The sequence below is a fragment of the Pteronotus mesoamericanus genome, unplaced genomic scaffold (genome assembly GCF_021234165.1).
Source record: "Pteronotus mesoamericanus isolate MK-2021 breed Mesoamerican mustached bat unplaced genomic scaffold, CSHL_Meso_final contig_68, whole genome shotgun sequence".
Lineage (NCBI taxonomy): Eukaryota > Metazoa > Chordata > Mammalia > Chiroptera > Mormoopidae > Pteronotus > Pteronotus mesoamericanus.
In genome coordinates, this window is record NW_026555234.1 from 25,039,025 (window position 1) to 25,056,686 (window position 17,662).

At 43.9% G+C, this 17,662-nt stretch overlaps 1 protein-coding gene across 15 annotated transcripts in view; it reads right to left on the reverse strand.

Moving 5' to 3' along the window:
* Nucleotides 1-2,477: 2,477 nt before the first annotated feature.
* APBB2 (amyloid beta precursor protein binding family B member 2) overlaps nucleotides 2,478-17,662 on the reverse strand; it is a 318,370-nt gene continuing 303,185 nt past the window's right edge. For 13 of the 15 annotated variants that reach the window (XM_054582096.1, XM_054582094.1, XM_054582095.1 and 10 more), the window contains 5 exons: nucleotides 14,681-14,768; nucleotides 14,049-14,132; nucleotides 12,262-12,377; nucleotides 10,497-10,676; nucleotides 2,478-6,192 (listed from right to left, as the gene is read on the reverse strand). In XM_054582096.1, coding sequence (XP_054438071.1) covers nucleotides 6,025-6,192; nucleotides 10,497-10,676; nucleotides 12,262-12,377; nucleotides 14,049-14,132; nucleotides 14,681-14,768 — 636 coding nt within the window. In that variant the 3' untranslated portion in view covers nucleotides 2,478-6,024. The remainder of the gene's footprint in view (nucleotides 6,193-10,496; nucleotides 10,677-12,261; nucleotides 12,378-14,048; nucleotides 14,133-14,680; nucleotides 14,769-17,662) is intronic. The other 2 variants (XM_054582097.1, XM_054582090.1) reach the window with 1 other exon arrangement.

Below are 17,662 nucleotides of genomic sequence, written 5' to 3' on the forward strand. Positions count from 1 at the left end.
AATAAGGTAGGTCGTTAAGTAAAGCAAAATTCAGAGATTTCAACAGCTCAGTGCTGATCTGTTCTAGAATGTTCACTTGTAGACTCAGTTTCAGCTGTTAAAACTAGTCTCACTCTTGTTAACTTTCAGTGTGGATTTAGGACACCACGTTTTAGCATTTCAGTCAATATCAAGGTTCATGTTTTTCTTAAATATAAAAATATTCTTTAAGCAGGGGATGATATGAGTTTTGTAATGTGATTGAAGTTGAATATGAGTAGGAAGAACAGGAAGCCCTGAAGTTCCATGTGTAGATAGTCAGATGTCCATTTAGAGTGAAAACTGTTTCTCATTAGAAGAGCTTCCAGGATCCTGAGCAGATTGAACATAATCTGCTCTCCCTTCTATTTATGCCCAATACTATAGTAAAAAAAAGTGACTAAGCAAATTTCCATCTAAATAGTAATAATCCTGAAGAGGCAAACTGTTGAATGCACGTGACACCTATTGTTAAGAAACCCCCCAAATTTCTGGTTCTCTTCAAAGATCAGGTCAAATATTGACATCTATGTCATTTCAAATGGCACACAGTAGTCAAATTTTGGTAGTTCATTTCTGATGCACACTTAAAATATAGCACTATGTTAAATTTTATTAAAAATCAGCTCTTCTTAAATGTATGATCAAATGTCTACTGAGAGCCAGTAAGATGCTCACTTCTGGATCTATTGATTTTTTTCCATCATGGCAAAAGAAATTGCTTGACATTAAATCGAGTGAGTTACAACTATAAATCTTATTGTTCAGAGACACATTCATAAAGTTTGAATTTCAAGTTCTATGTTCAGAATCTAGTTGTGTTGAACATTGCTATGCAAATTTCTAAATGTCCAATGTAGGTGGCATGATTTTGGTAGAATATTATCTTCTTCCGCATGAATGTTTAGGTCTATTTCAGCTCTAATGTTCTTTATTTTCTCATGTGACGTGAGGATAAAAAATGGTGAATATCATTTTAGTAGTAATTTTTTTAGTTGAAGGTTTACATTTATCAATAAAATGTCACTGAAGAAAACAAAACCTTATACTTGAACCAGACATATTTTAAATACCAAAAGAATAATTATGACTTAAAAATATACAGAAATGTTTTAAATGCTCAGCTTTAGTAATTTAAAAAATCAAAAACTATGTATTTCTTCGCTCTTAAAATCTATAGTGTTTCACCCTCTTACTCCCACTCTCTACCTGGCTAAGAGTATTCTGTGCCTCGGGGAGGCTAGTGTGGCTGAATTGGACTTTGTTCCGTAAAGAGCTGGTATTCTATCCTAGGAATCTTTTATCCCTTTCCTACCCTCTTCCCCTTGCCCCAGGCTGAAAAGGACTCCATTGTCCAAAAGTGACAGGTGTGAGATTTTTGTGGTAAAAGAAGAAAACTCTCACTGTTAAGAAATAGTTCAGGATATTTTTCTCATCTCTAGAGCAGAATGTGATTCACATCATGTTACTTTAGCCGCCTATTGTTAAAATCTCCTAACATGCATGTCACTAAATTATTTTTCTCTTTAGAAGTAGATGGGAGATTCTGAATTAAACCATTAATTAATTAAGCCTGGTTTTCTTCTTTGAGAATCTTCTAAGAAGGACATGATCAATTATTTATATACTTTGGTAGAGTCAAAAAAGAAAAGTACTTAAAAAAAAATTCAAGAGTTCTAGTGAAGAATATTGATAATGTTGACATTTTTCTTTCTTGAGCTTCCTAGAGAAAGGTGTTGCAAAAATCTAAAATAGTAATTACTGGTATTTAGATATTCCAATAGCAAATTCAGACTTTTATCTAAATCTACCTGAAACAAAAGTGAAATTTTGCTTCTTGAGAGTAACTGCCTTTGATAGAGTACAGGAGATAAACTATCAGGGAAAATGCAAGATGAACAAAGAATGGATACATACTTTAAATTCTATTTGTCTTCTTTCACATGTCTAACACTTAAACTAAACCACACTCAACTGATTTGTTTTCCTAGGTGCCTTTGAATAGGGATTTACTGCCTGTAGATTTTTTTTTTTAATATTTTATTTATTTTTAGAGAGAGGGGAAAGGAGGGAGAAAGAGAGGGAAACATCAATGTGGTGTTGCTTCTCACCTGCCCTCAAATGGGGACCTGGCCCTCAACCCAGGCATGTGCCCTGACTAGGAATCGAACCAGTGACACTTAGCTTTGCAGGCTGGCACTAAGCACACTGAGCCACACCAGCCAGGGCTCTATTCTTCACTTTGATGTCAGGTTCATTCTAGTTCTTACCAGGTGGAAATATGCAGTAAGTAATCAAAGGTAAATCCCACATCACTGAAATAATTTGAGGTAAGAATAATCTGAAAATAAAATGACTAAAGACACTAGAGTTGTATTTCTATTCCTACATATATGACTTGAGATGTCAGATGAATGAGTCAAACACTTTATGCAGCTAAGTTTATTCTCACAACATAGTACATTTAAATGTGTAAAAGTGGTCAACAGCAAAATGGGCAGAAAGCAAAACCAAATGTTCTTTCAGGATAAATGAGCTGCTTTGGGTGGCAGGGGGTGCTCTCACTGAGGAGGTGTGAGCAGTATCTTTTCCCTGAAGCTGAAATAAACTTCATTTTACTGGCTCTATAATACACCTGTCAGCTGTGTGCTAGGGTAAGTAAGCCTGGCAAACCAGAGAGTGAAGAGTTTTACTAGGTTAATTGTGCAAATATGAGGGAAATGTCCTTCATGTTGTTTATGAAATCTTGAATTTGTGTTGGGTGCAACACTTATGAAAATGAGTGTGTCATACAAGAAAAGGAGTAAAAGTATAGGGCTTTTAGTAAATGACCTTCTGTAGAATAATCATACCAATGACCATCATAAAATCATAAAGTGGATTTTTAAAAAACGTAGCAGTGCCAACAGGTTATCAGCAAGAACTTATTTTAATGGAAATGAATCTAATGTCCCTTCATGCAGTAAGACACAAACAAAAAACAATGGTTCTAATTAGCTGTGGGTGGAAACAAAGGGCAGGGGGACATGTGTTTATCTTTTAGATGAGACCACACATGTTGTGGAAGATATAAAAGTGAAGCACCAAGCAGCGCTTTCATTTGCAAAGTAAAAAGTTAAGCCATAGGCATGTTGGCCATTCCCCTTGATGCTGCCAAGGAGCACGTATATGAGGTGGCGAGTCTGTGTCTATCTGGCTGCTTTTAAAAAATAAAAGGAGCTTTAAGCTTTTTGCCTTTTCTTCTACATATTCCAATAAAAATGTGACTACAAATCATTACAAAACCACCTTTTAGGCAAAGTATATAGTTCACTGAGATAATATCCAGTAAAGATAATACATTAACACAATAATGCAGTATATTTCAGTAAAAATAGAATAAATAAAAATATTTTAAGCTGTATTTAACAAGTTAATTAAAAAAATGATAAGACATACAAGGCATAGTGAGCGTGGCTGCCTGTTTACCGAGTCACAGACATGAAGAATGCATAGGTAACTGAAGTGTCACTGCAACATCAGGTAAAACACTGGCATCCTTTCACAAAAAAATACACACATACTTTCAGACATACTTTTTGGCCATGGCAGAAAGTGAACATACTGTTTAACATAATTATTTTTACAAAATCGCATTTAGTATGCAAAGCTATTTTCAAAACAAAGTATCTGCAGTAAGGTTTTCAATATGTAGAGGCTATCGTTCATCTTAATGTATCCTAGTAATTGCATATATAAATCAGTTTGCTACTGAAAGCTAGCTCAGTATTCTTAATCCTGAAAACAAACATATGCCTTAAAAAATGAACAGGGGGTGCCGGTAGAGATTTCCAACATAACAGTGTATTAGTTGATCAGAATTTTGAAGGGTATCATTCTAAAATGTTTCACCGTGGACATCAAGACGGAAGATGATCATGACTGAATTTCAAACAGCTTTCATAGGGCACAGAGAGAATTTTCTTAATGCAGTAACTTCTTAAGGTGGTATTGGTTACTTCAGATAGAAGTATACAGGCTGGTGAGAAGTGTAACTCATGTCTAGAGTGGCATCTTTTTTTGCTAACACCAGGGTGTTAGCAACAATTCCAGAATTCTAAGAGAACGGAGGTAGAAGGCCTCTACCCCAGGACCCATCATCTCTGGAAAATCTCGTGGGTTGAACAGGCTGTACTGCACATAGACTCCTGTCCTCTACAACATCTCTGAGCGCGCTGCACGAAAATAGTCCTGGACTGAGAGAAAGCAAGGGTTTGCAATTCTTACCACTGTGTCAGGAATTTGGACATATTCCCTGCCTATACAGGAAATTCTAACATTTCTGGACAGTAACTGGATATGCCGAGAGGAACACGTAAAGCCTCCTCGTGGGAGTGGAAGCAGCGTAACTTAAAACTGGGAGTTGGTAAGTGTGGGTCCTAACTTTGTGAGACCTGAGGCTAGGGGACTGAGTGTCTTGGTACTTTATGTTTTTATTTCTCAAATGTGTTTAGTACCTTCTTTACCTTATAAGGCTCAAATGTGATAAGAATGTGAAAACCGTCTGATAAGTACGTAGCAGATAAACATAAAGCAGTTATTTTGATCACCAGATGTTGTAAAGTGTTAATTCTGACATTAAAAGTAAACAAGACTAAAGTTTAGATTGATCTCCTTAGCAAATTCACTTGGAAAACAATGGATCTAAGGGTCTAAGTCTGTGAATCTTAAAGCGAAGTTTCATATCTAGACGGAGAAGCAGGAAAGCGCTTGTTTTGGGAAACTTATTAAATAGTACATTGCCCTTATGTAAATTTTGCTTTGATATGAAATTTTTTACTCTTGAAAATGTAACAAAAAAATATAAATTTAAAAGTGTATCTAGTGGGGTCCAACAAATTCTAATAGTAAATACAAAAATTCAAGCAGGTTCAATTTAATGCAATTTGTTGCCATGGAAAATACATGATGGACAGACAGCTTCCTGGACAAAAAGCATTAGGGGAAGACTGAGCTAGATGCAGAACCCTAGCAGAACGTTTACTTAGGAGGTGGACCAAGAAAATAACATCATGGTGACAATCTAAAATACAGATGACATTTTCTCAAATGCAAATTGCATATGGCTAATTATTGAACTAAGGATAAAAGGCTTACAAGGAATATTTCATTTCATGTTGTTTATGTAGAGAACGGCCCTAGTGAACTTCAATTCTCTAGCTGCATTGTACAATATAAGGCAGAAGTTTGAGGATGTCCCACCCAAAATGCATTATGACTTTGTAAATCTCTCTTTTTCTCAATCAGTTTGAAAACCATCTGAAAAGAAAGGCTATTTTTGTTTGATTTTAATTTCTGAAATTTGGCCTGTTTTCAATTTTGAAGTTTCCCTTTTTCCAATACCCCACAACAGCTGTAGACATGAAACGGTGCCTGTGTGTCAGAGCTCGTCAAGGAAAGCCGCCAGGTGGTCTCCGCACTGATGCCAACAGCCAATTTTGTCAACCAAAAGGTTCAACATTATGAGTAACTAAAACAAAAACTCATCATCCTATTTTTATAGCATTTCAATGGCATGTGGTATACAGTGTCCACTCCAATGTTGAAAACAGGGCAAAGTGCTGTAGGACTTAAAAGTTGTTGTGACAGATCCAGTCAAGAAGATGACGAACCTAATTCAGGCATCAATCACTCCAAGGACTCAGCATCAGTTCATTAGGAGGGGTGTGGCCACATTCTTCTCTGTGTGTGTGAAGTTAAGTAATGTTCACGATATTTACAAGAAGAAAAAGACCTTCCACTGCTCATGGTGTAACTTACAGCAAAAAAAATTAGTCATGCTTCTTTTCATATCACATGACGGTGGCAAGACGAGAGAACATGCTTGTCTAACACTGTTTGGTTAAGGATAAGTTCTCTGAAGACAAAGCATCAGCAACCGAATGGAAGGCCGGATATCAGTTCATCTTCTTTAGTGTAGCTCTTCAACCTTCAGGTGAGTATTACGGAATCCTTTACCATATGCAGCTATGGTGTTTCTGTGACAGGGCGTTTCTGTTTCAAAGTGTCAATGAGGGATAAGACCCCGCGTTTTACATTGGTTGTGACTCTTCTGGTCACTGAGTCCGCTGGCGGAGGAGGTGGCCGAACTTTCTGTGAAGGTGGCCTGGCTACCAAGCACTTCTGGTATCGCAACTGAAATAAAACAGAACGTGGTTTCGGTGGTTAATAATATAATCATCCTTCTCGTTTAATGTGATTTTAATTAATCACCAGTGCATTTACTCCAAAAAAATTAAAGACCTAGCTCCCAAACATGAATCCAAGATTTTAGTAATTTTTTTCTTAGGGTGTTTTAAATTTTCTTAAAAGGCCGTGAGGCTCCAGAACAGTGCTTTGGCTTTTGCCCTCTTTTTCTTCATTTCCACCCTTTATTGTCCTCTGTATTGACAGGCTGCAATTCACATACCTCATAGTCACAGAGCAAGTCTAAATCGAATGGATTAATTTTTTAAAAATCCATGAGTACTGGTAACATGAGCAGTTTCTTATCCTTCAGAAATATAACAACACAATATACCTGCTTTTGTATTAAAGCAAAGATGGATATTCTTCAAACTAAGAAGAAAAAGGATTGGGGGAGAGGTTAAGGTTTTCCCAGAGACGTGTACGGGGGCAAGCGCTCACAGCTACTGAGAGGCAGCATGGCAGAGAGGCACCGTGTGGATCTAGGCTCTCCCCCAGGCTTCGGAACCACGCGAGTGACTCTAAGTCATATAACCTCTGAGCCTCAGTTTCTTCAACTGCAGAATGGCTGAAGAATGGCGATTGCTTATGATTAAGGAATACTTGTAGAAAGCCTAAAATAGGCCTGTCAATGCAGAAGGCATTCATAAATGCTGCTTCTCTCCCCTATTTCCTGCTTTAATTAAAAAAGAATGACTAATGAACAGATTTCGGGACACATTTTTTATACAAGTCTAAATCTTAATGGATTAATTTTTAAAAATCCATTAGTATTGGCATCACAGTTTCCATCCTTCAGAACTATAACACAATCTGCCTACTTTTGTCTTAATGCAAAGACATAATTTTTCATGATTAGATAAAAAGGTTAAAATTTATCAAATGTTTTTTCCTAATCCAGGCACTTGAAAATAATTCCACGGCTGGTTTTTTAAAAATCCACTTAAATATTAATACATTCCTTAGCATAGTTATGAAACAGGCAGATGTGTCCCCCTGAGGAACAAACTATCTACAGCAAGACTCTTGGTCACAACGTTCTGTCATGGCCCACCGCCACCACACAGCCAGCCGCTTCCAGCCCAGTCATACGAAAAATGGTTCCTCGCGTGTTTCCTCTGCGTAAGGTGTCTTGCTAGATCTGCATCACAACCCAGACCACACGCATCCAAAGGCGTTATAAATGGGCACTTGTGGCAACATGGTACACTGGGCTGGGACTTCCCAATGCTAAGTAGGTGTGTCCAGCATGAGTCAAAACTGCACCTGATGAATTTCACTAAGAGTCCCTCTCAGTCTTATTCTAAGTTTCACCAAAATATTTTCAGCTGGGCCTCTACCACACAGCTGCAAAACAGGCCTAACAAGTATCAAAAGAATGTGTTAACATCTCAGACATATGAGATGGTACAATGCATATATATATTTTAAATCCTCACCTGAGGATATGATTTTATTGATTTTAGAAAGAGGGGAAGGTGGGGGGAGTGAGAGAGAGAAAGATCAATGTGAGAGAGACACAAATCAGTTGCCTCCTGCATGCACCCTCACCGGGGATTGAACCTACCACCTCTTCCTGTACAGGATGGTGCTCAAACCAACTCAGGCACCCGGCCAGGGTGCAGAGATATTTCAGATAGAGAATCACACCCATGTGTATCAAGAGGCAAGCCTCTGAGTTAGAACTGCTGGCTTCCGAGTGTTGAGAAAAGTTTGATTTTTGTCAACATGCCTCTTCCAGGGCTGGTTGGGCCACTTTAGCAGGCTGCCCCAGTACCAGTAAAATAGTGCGCGAATGAGTACAAAATTGCTGCCAAGCTACAGAATGGGGCTGGGAATCAGAAAACGAACTGTAACCAGTGATAAAGCTAATAATTTAATTGTCATCAGCATTTAAAATGTATAATTAAAGCTGAAAGCCCTTTGTTTTATGACTAAAACCATCTGTTATGATCATTTGCAATTTCATGAAATACCTAAACAGTCGTCCTCCCTTTCTGCTTGGCTGAACGCGCCGGTTCTCTGCTTTCCCCACGTAGCCCCTGCATCCCTCCGCGGCCTCCCACGCCTGGTCAGGAGGTCCACCTTGCTCCCTCTGCCCAGCTCTGCTCCTTTCAATGCAGACTCCTGGCTCCAAAGGACATGGGGGACTTGTACACTCTGACGAAGGGAAGTGGTACAAGGGCACACATATAACGAGTGCACACCACCAGGTCTTCCCTTCCCTTCTCCCTCCTTCCTTCTCGCTTTCAAAGGGGTCTTTTATGATAAAAGTCAACCAGCTCTCTTTTCTTACTCCCCACCTTGGCCATCTGCCATCCACCTCCTTAACCTAGCGATGCGCTGTATGTAAACCACAGAACTTCCCTCAGCGTCTCTAAACTCCACCTGCTCTTCGATTACAGCATCTCCTCCTGGCCAGTCTCACAGTCACTCTAACCCAGCGATTTTTAAGTGATGTGCCACAAGACTTTTTAAAACACGCGGTATGTGACTATTTAGTCAGGGGCACTGACCTCTTTTCCCTTAGAGTGTCAAATAAAAAATGACAACAGCCAACATAACAATAGCCATCCAATTGTGAGTGAATCAAAATTATACCTACTTTTTTGTCAGGCAAATATATTTCATTAATTAGCTTATTTGTGCCATGAGATGAATAAGGTTGAAATTTACTGTGCTAACCCAATTAGCAGGCTAAGCAACTGCCGTGCTGCTCCCTGGCTCCTAATCTACCATCAAGATCTTGCCCCCAAATGCGCGCACGCGCGTGTGTGCGTGTGTGTGTGTGTCCCCATTTCAATCCAGCTTTACTGGTTCATTTCCCTGAGCCTAAAAAAATGCACCGATCTTCCCCATCCTAAAGCAAATGAGCAAACCCCTTGATGCTGTGCTTTGAGCTACTTACCCTTTACTGTCAGACTTCGTAAGTGATCCATTTGCAGGGCCTCCACTTGTCCTTCCCAGTCACTTCTCAATCCAGTGCAGTTTTACACTTTCAGTTATAACACTTTCTACACTACCAGGATCTTTTTATGTATCTCCTCCATATGCCTGAGCTCCATAAAGCAAGGATCCTTCCTTAGTCCTACTCGAACTTCCATAGTCCAGCCCGTAAATGGTGGACTGAATGCAATGAAGCACAGACGCTTCACATGCAGCATCCGCCATCCCCCAGCCAGGCGATTCTCCGCAGCGGCTCAGGCCGTCTGCTCCCGACCGCGGTGCTCGCTGCCACGCTCCTGGGTCAGGTGCTCTGCAGCTCTCATCTGCCCAGTCACCTGGCCTCCTGGTTGACCTCCCCACCGCAGCCTTGTCCTTTCAACCCATCTTCCACTTCTTTTTTCTTTGGTTCTCAAGTTACACTTTTAAAACCTACTATGGTCAATCCACTTTCCCGCTTCCCAGCCTTTGCTGAAGATAAACACCCTGGCGTGCCATTATGGGCACTTCTTAACATGGACCTTGCATCCTTTCCCTTGGTTCCACCAACCCAACCTGCTGTTGCTAGAACAGACCAGGCGTCAGGTTTGACGCTTATGTTCACATAATTCATTTTTACTAGAACTTTATCAGAGCCCAGCATCATCGGCGCTCAAAGGATATTTGCAGAACGAATGACAAAACATTTTTGTCTGCAATCACACACGATGCCAAGAGCACTGGCTTGGTCACCCAGAGCACCCAGGCTCTGTCACCCACCGTGCCCAGGGGCCCCCCCTTCCCCTGAGCCTCTGTTTTCTGATAGATAAAACAACTACCCAACAGGATTGTTGTAAGAATTGAATTAATAGATACAAAGTAAATAAAATATGAAAGAACAATGGACATAAACCAACTATCTGAAATAAAAGTCACCTTCAATAAACGACATTGAAGTACTCCAGTGGTGCCAAACAGCACCAGCTCATGCATGACCAGCATTTCCTGATCACATCCTGAAACTAATCAGGGATCAAGAACTGAGAGTCCCCAGACCTGTGGTTTCAAAGATTGACCTTTTCAACGTTATTGGAGTCTCTACAAAATTGGGCTCCACCGGCCCTGCTTCTTGCAGGCGTCCTCGCTGCTTGCCAGGGCAAACTGTTCATCATAACTGATTCTGCCGACAGGGATGAGTGTTATGCAGTAAAGCATTACTGTCAAGATTAGACTTGTCTCCTTTTAAATCTATAACCCTGCTCTAACTTACAGCACACGAAACACAAGCAGGGGAGCACAGGCCGAAGGAGCCCCTGCAGCGGGCCACTCACCATGCAGGCGGCCTGCACCGCCTCGGACACATTCCCGGCGTTCGGCTCGCACCAGAAGACGTGGCACTCAAAGTGCTGGTTCCCAGTGTCCATGATGAAGGCAAAGGTGTGGATATCCTTCCCGACGCCCATGAAGGACAGAAATCGCACACGACATTCCACTAAGATTTCCTCTTCATTCTGAAAGACACGTTGTTCAGTAGCCACTCTCTCTGGGGAGCTGGGCAGCCATCACCAACACATTCAGACCTTAAATCATAGATTCAAGCTTTGACTGGTCACCAAGAGGATTAAAAAAATACACAGCCAGATGGAATTTAGGAAGAACTTGTATTTTTCGAGACAGGCAAGCTTCTCCAAGTGACTGGCAAGGCCCTCATTGCTGCAGGTGCGTCTCACTGCCTTTGATCTTGCTCTGCACCACAGGCAACCGTGGTGTGTGGGCTGCCCCCTGTCCGCTATGCTCCGCACCTGCAAGTTCACTGAGGACGGGATGAAGTCATGTACATGTCTTACATCTTGCCCACCCAGTGGCTCAAAGCCTGTCTGCCCGGGCGAGCCCACTGGAAGCCTCACGGCACCCAGAGAAAAGGGACCACGGAATCTCTCCCCATCCAGCTCTTCCCCCCAAGCTGAACAGCATGCTGAGTCATACTTCTATCTAAAACCGTGTAAAACAAAAAGCTGCCAAATCTTTTTTTGTTTTTTACAAACCATTTGGTGTCCAAATGATGCAGTGTGAAGAACTGTTTAGAATTAATCCTTACGAATACCACATCCTTTGCAGCAACCATATGCAATTTTTAAATTAACAAGTATGTCCAGCACATCAACATCTGGACCATTCGCATCTTAACTTATTAAGTAGTCACTCAGCTGCTGTGGGATTGGTAACAGGCCAACTAAGCTGGTCTGAGAGGCTGGTAAGTTTTCTTGGGAGAGATGACGTTTAAGTTGGAATCTGGGTTGCGCCAAGGTGAGCAGCACTGGAGTGGCACTTGCAGACACCGAGGCAGGAAAGGTCAGTGAGCATCTCACTTTCCTTTAGAAGGTGACCTGGGCTTGAAGGTGACCTGCCTGTGGACGGAAGAGCAGGCCAAGGACTTGTGGTCTTTCCACGCCACCCGACAGAAGCCACGTGCTTCAGAGAGGCAGGGAAGTGGTGAAGAGTTTGGAGCCAGGCGGGCTGTGTTCAGATCCTGGCCCTGCTCCTTTCAGCTCTGTGCCCTTGGGCAGTTACTGAGCCTCCCTGTGTCTCAGTGTCTTCAACCACAGACTTGGGATAATTTGAGTTAAGGCTAATGCTGGCCTCTCTCAAGACAACCACTGGCCCCTGCTACTATCAAACCAGAGGACCATCCATAACAGAAGCATCTGTTGCGCCCCAACCCGACAACACAGCCCAGTCAATACTGGAGCCCGGAGTGCGAGTGGCCAGAGAACCAAGCTATCAGCGAGTTATGCTAGTGGCATCCAGTCGCCTCGAGCAGATGACTGTACGCCCTAGGGCGTACGAGGAAGAAGGAATCAGCAGCACTAAAATAGGAGCTTATGAATCCAGAGGAAAGCAAAGGCATGCATAGATCCAGACACAAAGGGCAACTTTTTTTCTTTTTTTTTTTAAATGTAGGCTACTTTAATCCTAAGCAAGCACAGCTCCCCAGAGGTTAAGCCCTGGCTGCATGTCTAAGTTTCAAGGAAGAGTACTGTGTCCAAAACCTCACAGTAACCCAGATGGGCCAACTACGTCTCCGATCCTTCTCACCTTTTCACTGATGACAGTCACGGTAGCATCAGCCACGTTCATGTTCACCGATGGCCAGTCCTCCTTGTTGGATGAGGTCATTAGACTTTCTATGGCATTGTTCAGGGTATCCATTCCTGATTGGATTGAAGAAATAACTGAAAAGGTCCTAAAGCTATTTATCACTCTCCAAAGGGGGCCCAATCACCCAGTAATAGCTATATCCAGGCTGGTCCTTTTTTTTTTTTTAATAGCCCTAGAGGACACTTCATTTCTCACGTTTGCTTAAAAAAAAATAAAACGTCAGTGTTTTCAGCAGAAAGATCATGAGAACTTTGAGATGCACTGTGTGTGATGGCCTAACGGGGCCTTGTGCTCCTTTCTCTCTCTCTCTCTCTCTCTCAGGTTCCCCAGCCCTGAGTGTGTGAATGGCACTCAAGCCAACCGCGTCCGTGTGCTCCTAAGCACGGAGCCTTGGGATAGCAGGCCCGACAGGAGCCGGCATCCTCCAGAGTAACCCAATCCCTCGCCCCTTTAGTTTCTTACTCAAACGAGGCCAGGCATGGGCGGCACCTGACACAAGCTGTATGAGCTATTCAACGGGGCACTTTCCCTGGGTGTTCCCACAGCTGGTTTTTGGGGGAATGGGGTAACAACTTCACTGAGATATAATCCACATAACATGCAGTTCACTCATTTAAAGTGTATAATTCAATGGTTTTTCGTGTATTCACCAAGGTGTACAACCATCACCACAATTGACTTTAGAACATTTTCATCAGCCCAAAAAGAAACCCTGTACATTTTAAGCATCACCCCCATTCCTCCCAGCCCCGCAGCCCTGGGCAATAGCTTAAGTTCTCTCTCTAGACATCTGCCTCTTCTGGACCTTTCACACAAGTGGAATCATAGAGTATGTGGTCCTTTGTGACTGGCTTCTTTCATTTAGCATGACATTGTTGAGGTTCATCCATGTTGCAGCGGGTGCCAGTACTTCACTCCTTTTTCTTGCCAAATAACATTCTGTTGCGTGACAGCATCACATTTTGTTTATCCATTTGCCAGTTGATGGACATCTGGGTTATTTCTACTTTTTGACTATTAATAATGCTGCTGTGAACATTCATGCATGCATTTTTGAGTGGATGAATGTTCCCATTTCACTGGGGTATACGCTTAGAAGCATAACTTCCGGGTCAAATGCTAACTCTACATCGAACCTTTCGAGGAACTGCCAGGCTGTTTCCCAAAGCAGCTGCGTCACTGCACATTCCCCCCAGGAACGCTGAGGGTTCTCAGTGACCCGCAGCCTTGTCTGCCCAGGGAAAGGCTATGTTTCCTGGCTTCCTCGCAGCTGGCTACAGCCCAGTTCAGCAAGTCCGGCCCCTGGGGTGTGAGCTCACTGCCGTGTAGCTGCTTCTGGGTCACAGCTTGAAAGGAGAGCAGGAGGGCTCCCTCAGCCCTGCCCCCCCTGCCCCCGGCAACCAGCTGACAGGGACTGCGGCAGGTACGCTGGCCCCAGGGGGGAGCCCCGTCTGAGAACGAAGAGGCCTTGGATCATGGTTCTCTGGGATGCTGGGCGAACGAGAAATAAGTGCCCGCTTTATTCAAGTCCCTATATTCTAGGGATCAAATGCCAGAGCAGCTTAGCCTGTCCTCGTTGCTCTTCTGATCAGGACTGAGGGCTCTGGCTGGTGACAGTGTAAGTAGAGAGGGGGTAACACACTAGACCCACCCTTCTGGGAAGGCCACCACCTTCTATGAGCTCCCAAACACCCGCAAAGTGGAAAGACATGTGTTTCACGTACCGACTGGTTTGTCTACAGGTAACATGCCCAGGTACTGCACATGGAACTTCTGCACCAGCTCAGTCTTTGGTGTTGGAAAATCTACTACAGGGAATAAAAGCAACACATCGTTCTCTGTGGTTCCAACACATGCATGAAAAGCAGCCCTGACTCCGTGTCATCGGGACGCACTCCCAGTGCCACGCTGTCCTCTTTCTAGAGGTCTGTGAGGCACTTGTTCTGTTAGTCAAAATCCCATTCAACTTTCATTTGTAGGGAGAAACACATTAGAAAGAAGGAAGTGGAATCTAAAGCTGCTATTGTCTCTTTGATACGCCTTAAGTAACAGCTTTCTGCTTCCTATGCATTAGGTGTGGTCCTCACCTCAGGCTGCAATGAGTTAGAAAACCACTAAGCATAGTATTCTTCAGTCTTGACCAACAACAAACCACATCTTGGCCCTTTATGCCTAATTCCTTTGACACAAAACAATTCCGCGGGATGGAAGGGCAGGCTTGCACACTCAGCACGTGCTGGTTGTGCGGAGTGCGGTTTCGCAGAGGCGAGAAGCTCCAGGGAACGATCTGAGACCCTCTGGTTCTCAGCTAGGATGGAGAGCGTCACTGTGAAGACAGCAGATGCGGCCGACCTACCTTGCAAGGGAACGTCAAGGTTCACGTTGGTCCTTTCCTGTAAGGAGCTGCAGGCCAGGGCTTTGGCATTCTTCCGTTCGGCCATAATCTGAAGAAGAGAAAACACAGCCTGGGTTTGTGGTCACAGACACCTTGTCTCCAGCAGTTTGAGCCAGTCGAGTGCCTGCGCTGATTTCACTTCCCAGTTAAACGAGCTTTAGCCTGACTTCCCAACCGCAGATCACTGAGCTGCGTATTTTGAGAACTGTGCTCATTTTCTCTAGAGGTAAGAGGTGAAAAACCATCCCTCACAGAAACAGTCTTCTCATCACTTGAAATTTATTCTTCCATTCACCAGGCTTCCATCTTTACTGAAACAGCCCAAATATCCCCAGTCATGTGTGCACCTGCTGGCCCACTGTGGTCAACAGAAGGAAGCAATGAATGTCCCCCATTGCTTCTAGGTCATAGCTTTTCGGTACTGTTTTCAGCACTCTGGGGACACAGAACATTGGTCCCCCTGCATCCACAGAAGATCCATGCCTAGACCCTCAGTGGAAGCCTGAAGCCACAAATAGTACTAAACCCTGTATATACCACAGTTTTTCCTATACACACATACCTATGATAAAGTTTAATTTAGAAATCACAGTACAAGATTAACAACAACATTAAAATAGAACTATAATACTACTGTAATAAACTCTAATACAACTATAAATACTGTAATAAAAGTATGTGAATGGCTTTGGGGCCATTATTAAATAAAATAAGGGTCCCCTGAACACAAACACTGTGATACCGAGACAGCTGATCTGAGGAGCATGATCTACTGAAGGACTAACGGGTGGGCAGCAGATACAGCGAGGAGATGCTGGGCAAAGTCTTGGGTGGGACAGAGCAGGATGGAGGGCATGACATTTCATTACGCTACTCAGCACGTAGTGATTTAAAACTTACCAATTGTTTGCTTATGGAATTTTCCATTTAATCTTTTAAGATTGAGGATGACTGTGGGCAACTGAAGCTGCAGAAAGTACCACCGTACGTGGGGTTAAATCCCACCTCTGACACTTACTGGCTGTGTGACCCTGAGCAAGCCACCAGGCCGCTTGTGTCTCATTTCCTCCACTGTCCATGGGGATGTTATTCACATCCGTACGAATAGTTATGTCCGTTCTGAGGATTAAATGTGAGCACTCAGAAATACGAGCTGCTATCATTGCTGTTGTTCTCAAACTGTCTAATCTGTCAGCTGTTCCCCCAAATCATCTCCTCTCCATTTAGGAGAGTCACCACTTTTACTCCTGTTTACAGGGCTGTGGGTTTAGGGAATGAAGGAAGTCTGCCCTTCAACGATGCCAAAAGCAACTCACATCTTCACTCCCAACCCAAGCTTCCCACTCCAAGTGGAATAAAACACATCTCCTCCCAGGACTCCCTCTGCCCTTCTCCAAATCTGTGTCAGGAACAGCAGGCAAGGGCTGCTGACAGCACTAAAACGGAGTGTTTACTGAGCATTTACTCTGTGCCAGGCTGGGCCCTGAGGGCTATACACTAGAACACAAGCCCTTATGAGGACAAGGTTTTTCCTTTTTTTTTTTTTTTTTGCCTTGGCTGGTGTGGCTCAATGGATTGAGCACCCACCTGTGAACCAAGGGGTCACTGGTTCGATTCCCAGTCAGGGCACATGCCTGGGTTGCAAGCCAGGTCCTCAGTGTGGGGCATGTGAGAGGCAGCCACACACGGGTGTTTCCCCCTCTTTCTCCCTCCCTTCCCTTCTGTCCAAAAATATTTTTTGTTTCCTGTTTTGGTCTTTGCTATGTCCTCCGAACAGTGCCTGACACATAAATGGGGCTCAATTATATCTGTTGCATGCATGAATGAAAAAAACGACTCATGGGGAGTGTGCTGCAAGGCTGCAGCCACGCCCCCGTCCTGTCAATGCAAGCGTGCGACTGCGGGCTGGGACCAACGTGGTGCTCTCTACACCAGCACTCACCCTGCATGTCCCTGTCGCGTGGGTCAGAGCAGTAGGCCAGGAGGCTCTCTCTTTTGGGGCCGGGGACAGCTTCTGGGCCGACCCCTCTTGCAGGAACTGGCTGGCACCTGCTTCATTCCTGCCGTTCAGACACCAGCCCGGGCCATGGTGGCGGCTGTGGCCACAGCCTGGACTGTGTTAGCTCAGGAGAAATCCTGAGAAGGAGGCTGGGTCGTGATTTCGGCACAAAACCAGAAAGCTGATATTTGAGAGATGGCGGCCAACTCCTGGCTGAAGGAAGTTGGTGGCGGTGTCCTGGGGGTTTGGCCAACTATTTGAATGCAAGCCAGTGGGTGATGTGGCTGTGAAGGGCATCAGTCACCCCCATATTGTATCCCTGGAGGTCAAAGGACAGGGTGGGCCCACGGTCTTTCCTCTTCTGTGTCACTTTGGGAATGTTCCTTTGGGGGAACCCACCCGAATATGCTCAGAAAAGGATGGTTAGGAGCCTGGTAACCATGTGACCTGAAAGTGGCTAAGGAGGGAGGGGAAGGGATTCTGGAGAAGGAAGGAAGCCAGGAGCAGAACGACTCAACGAGACACTCGCCCAGCACCTCTAAACACACCAGGCATGAGTCACGGAACAAAGGGCTGCCCAGCAGAGAGACAAGCTGGGGGAGTCCTTCCTTGTTGCTACAAGTCACAGATCTCAAGTGAACATACGGAGGTTGCAGAGAGGAAGATTTCAGTCAACACAAGAAAGAACTCTTGTTACAAAACCACTCGGTAGCAGAACAGTCTCTTGGAAGTACAAGAGGTTGTCAGCGCAGGTCAGGTCGCGCCAGTGGGAGAGCTGGGCAGGGGGCGGGGCTTGTGTTAGACCCCTGCTGTGCTGGCTGGGGGAGGGGGAGGGGTTGCACTGGTGATGCTCGGCCATCTGTTCTCATTCTGAGACTGCGACTTTGGTTAAGAAAGGACTTTGGTTAAGAAAGGGGACGTGTACAGGTGTGAGATGGTGGCCA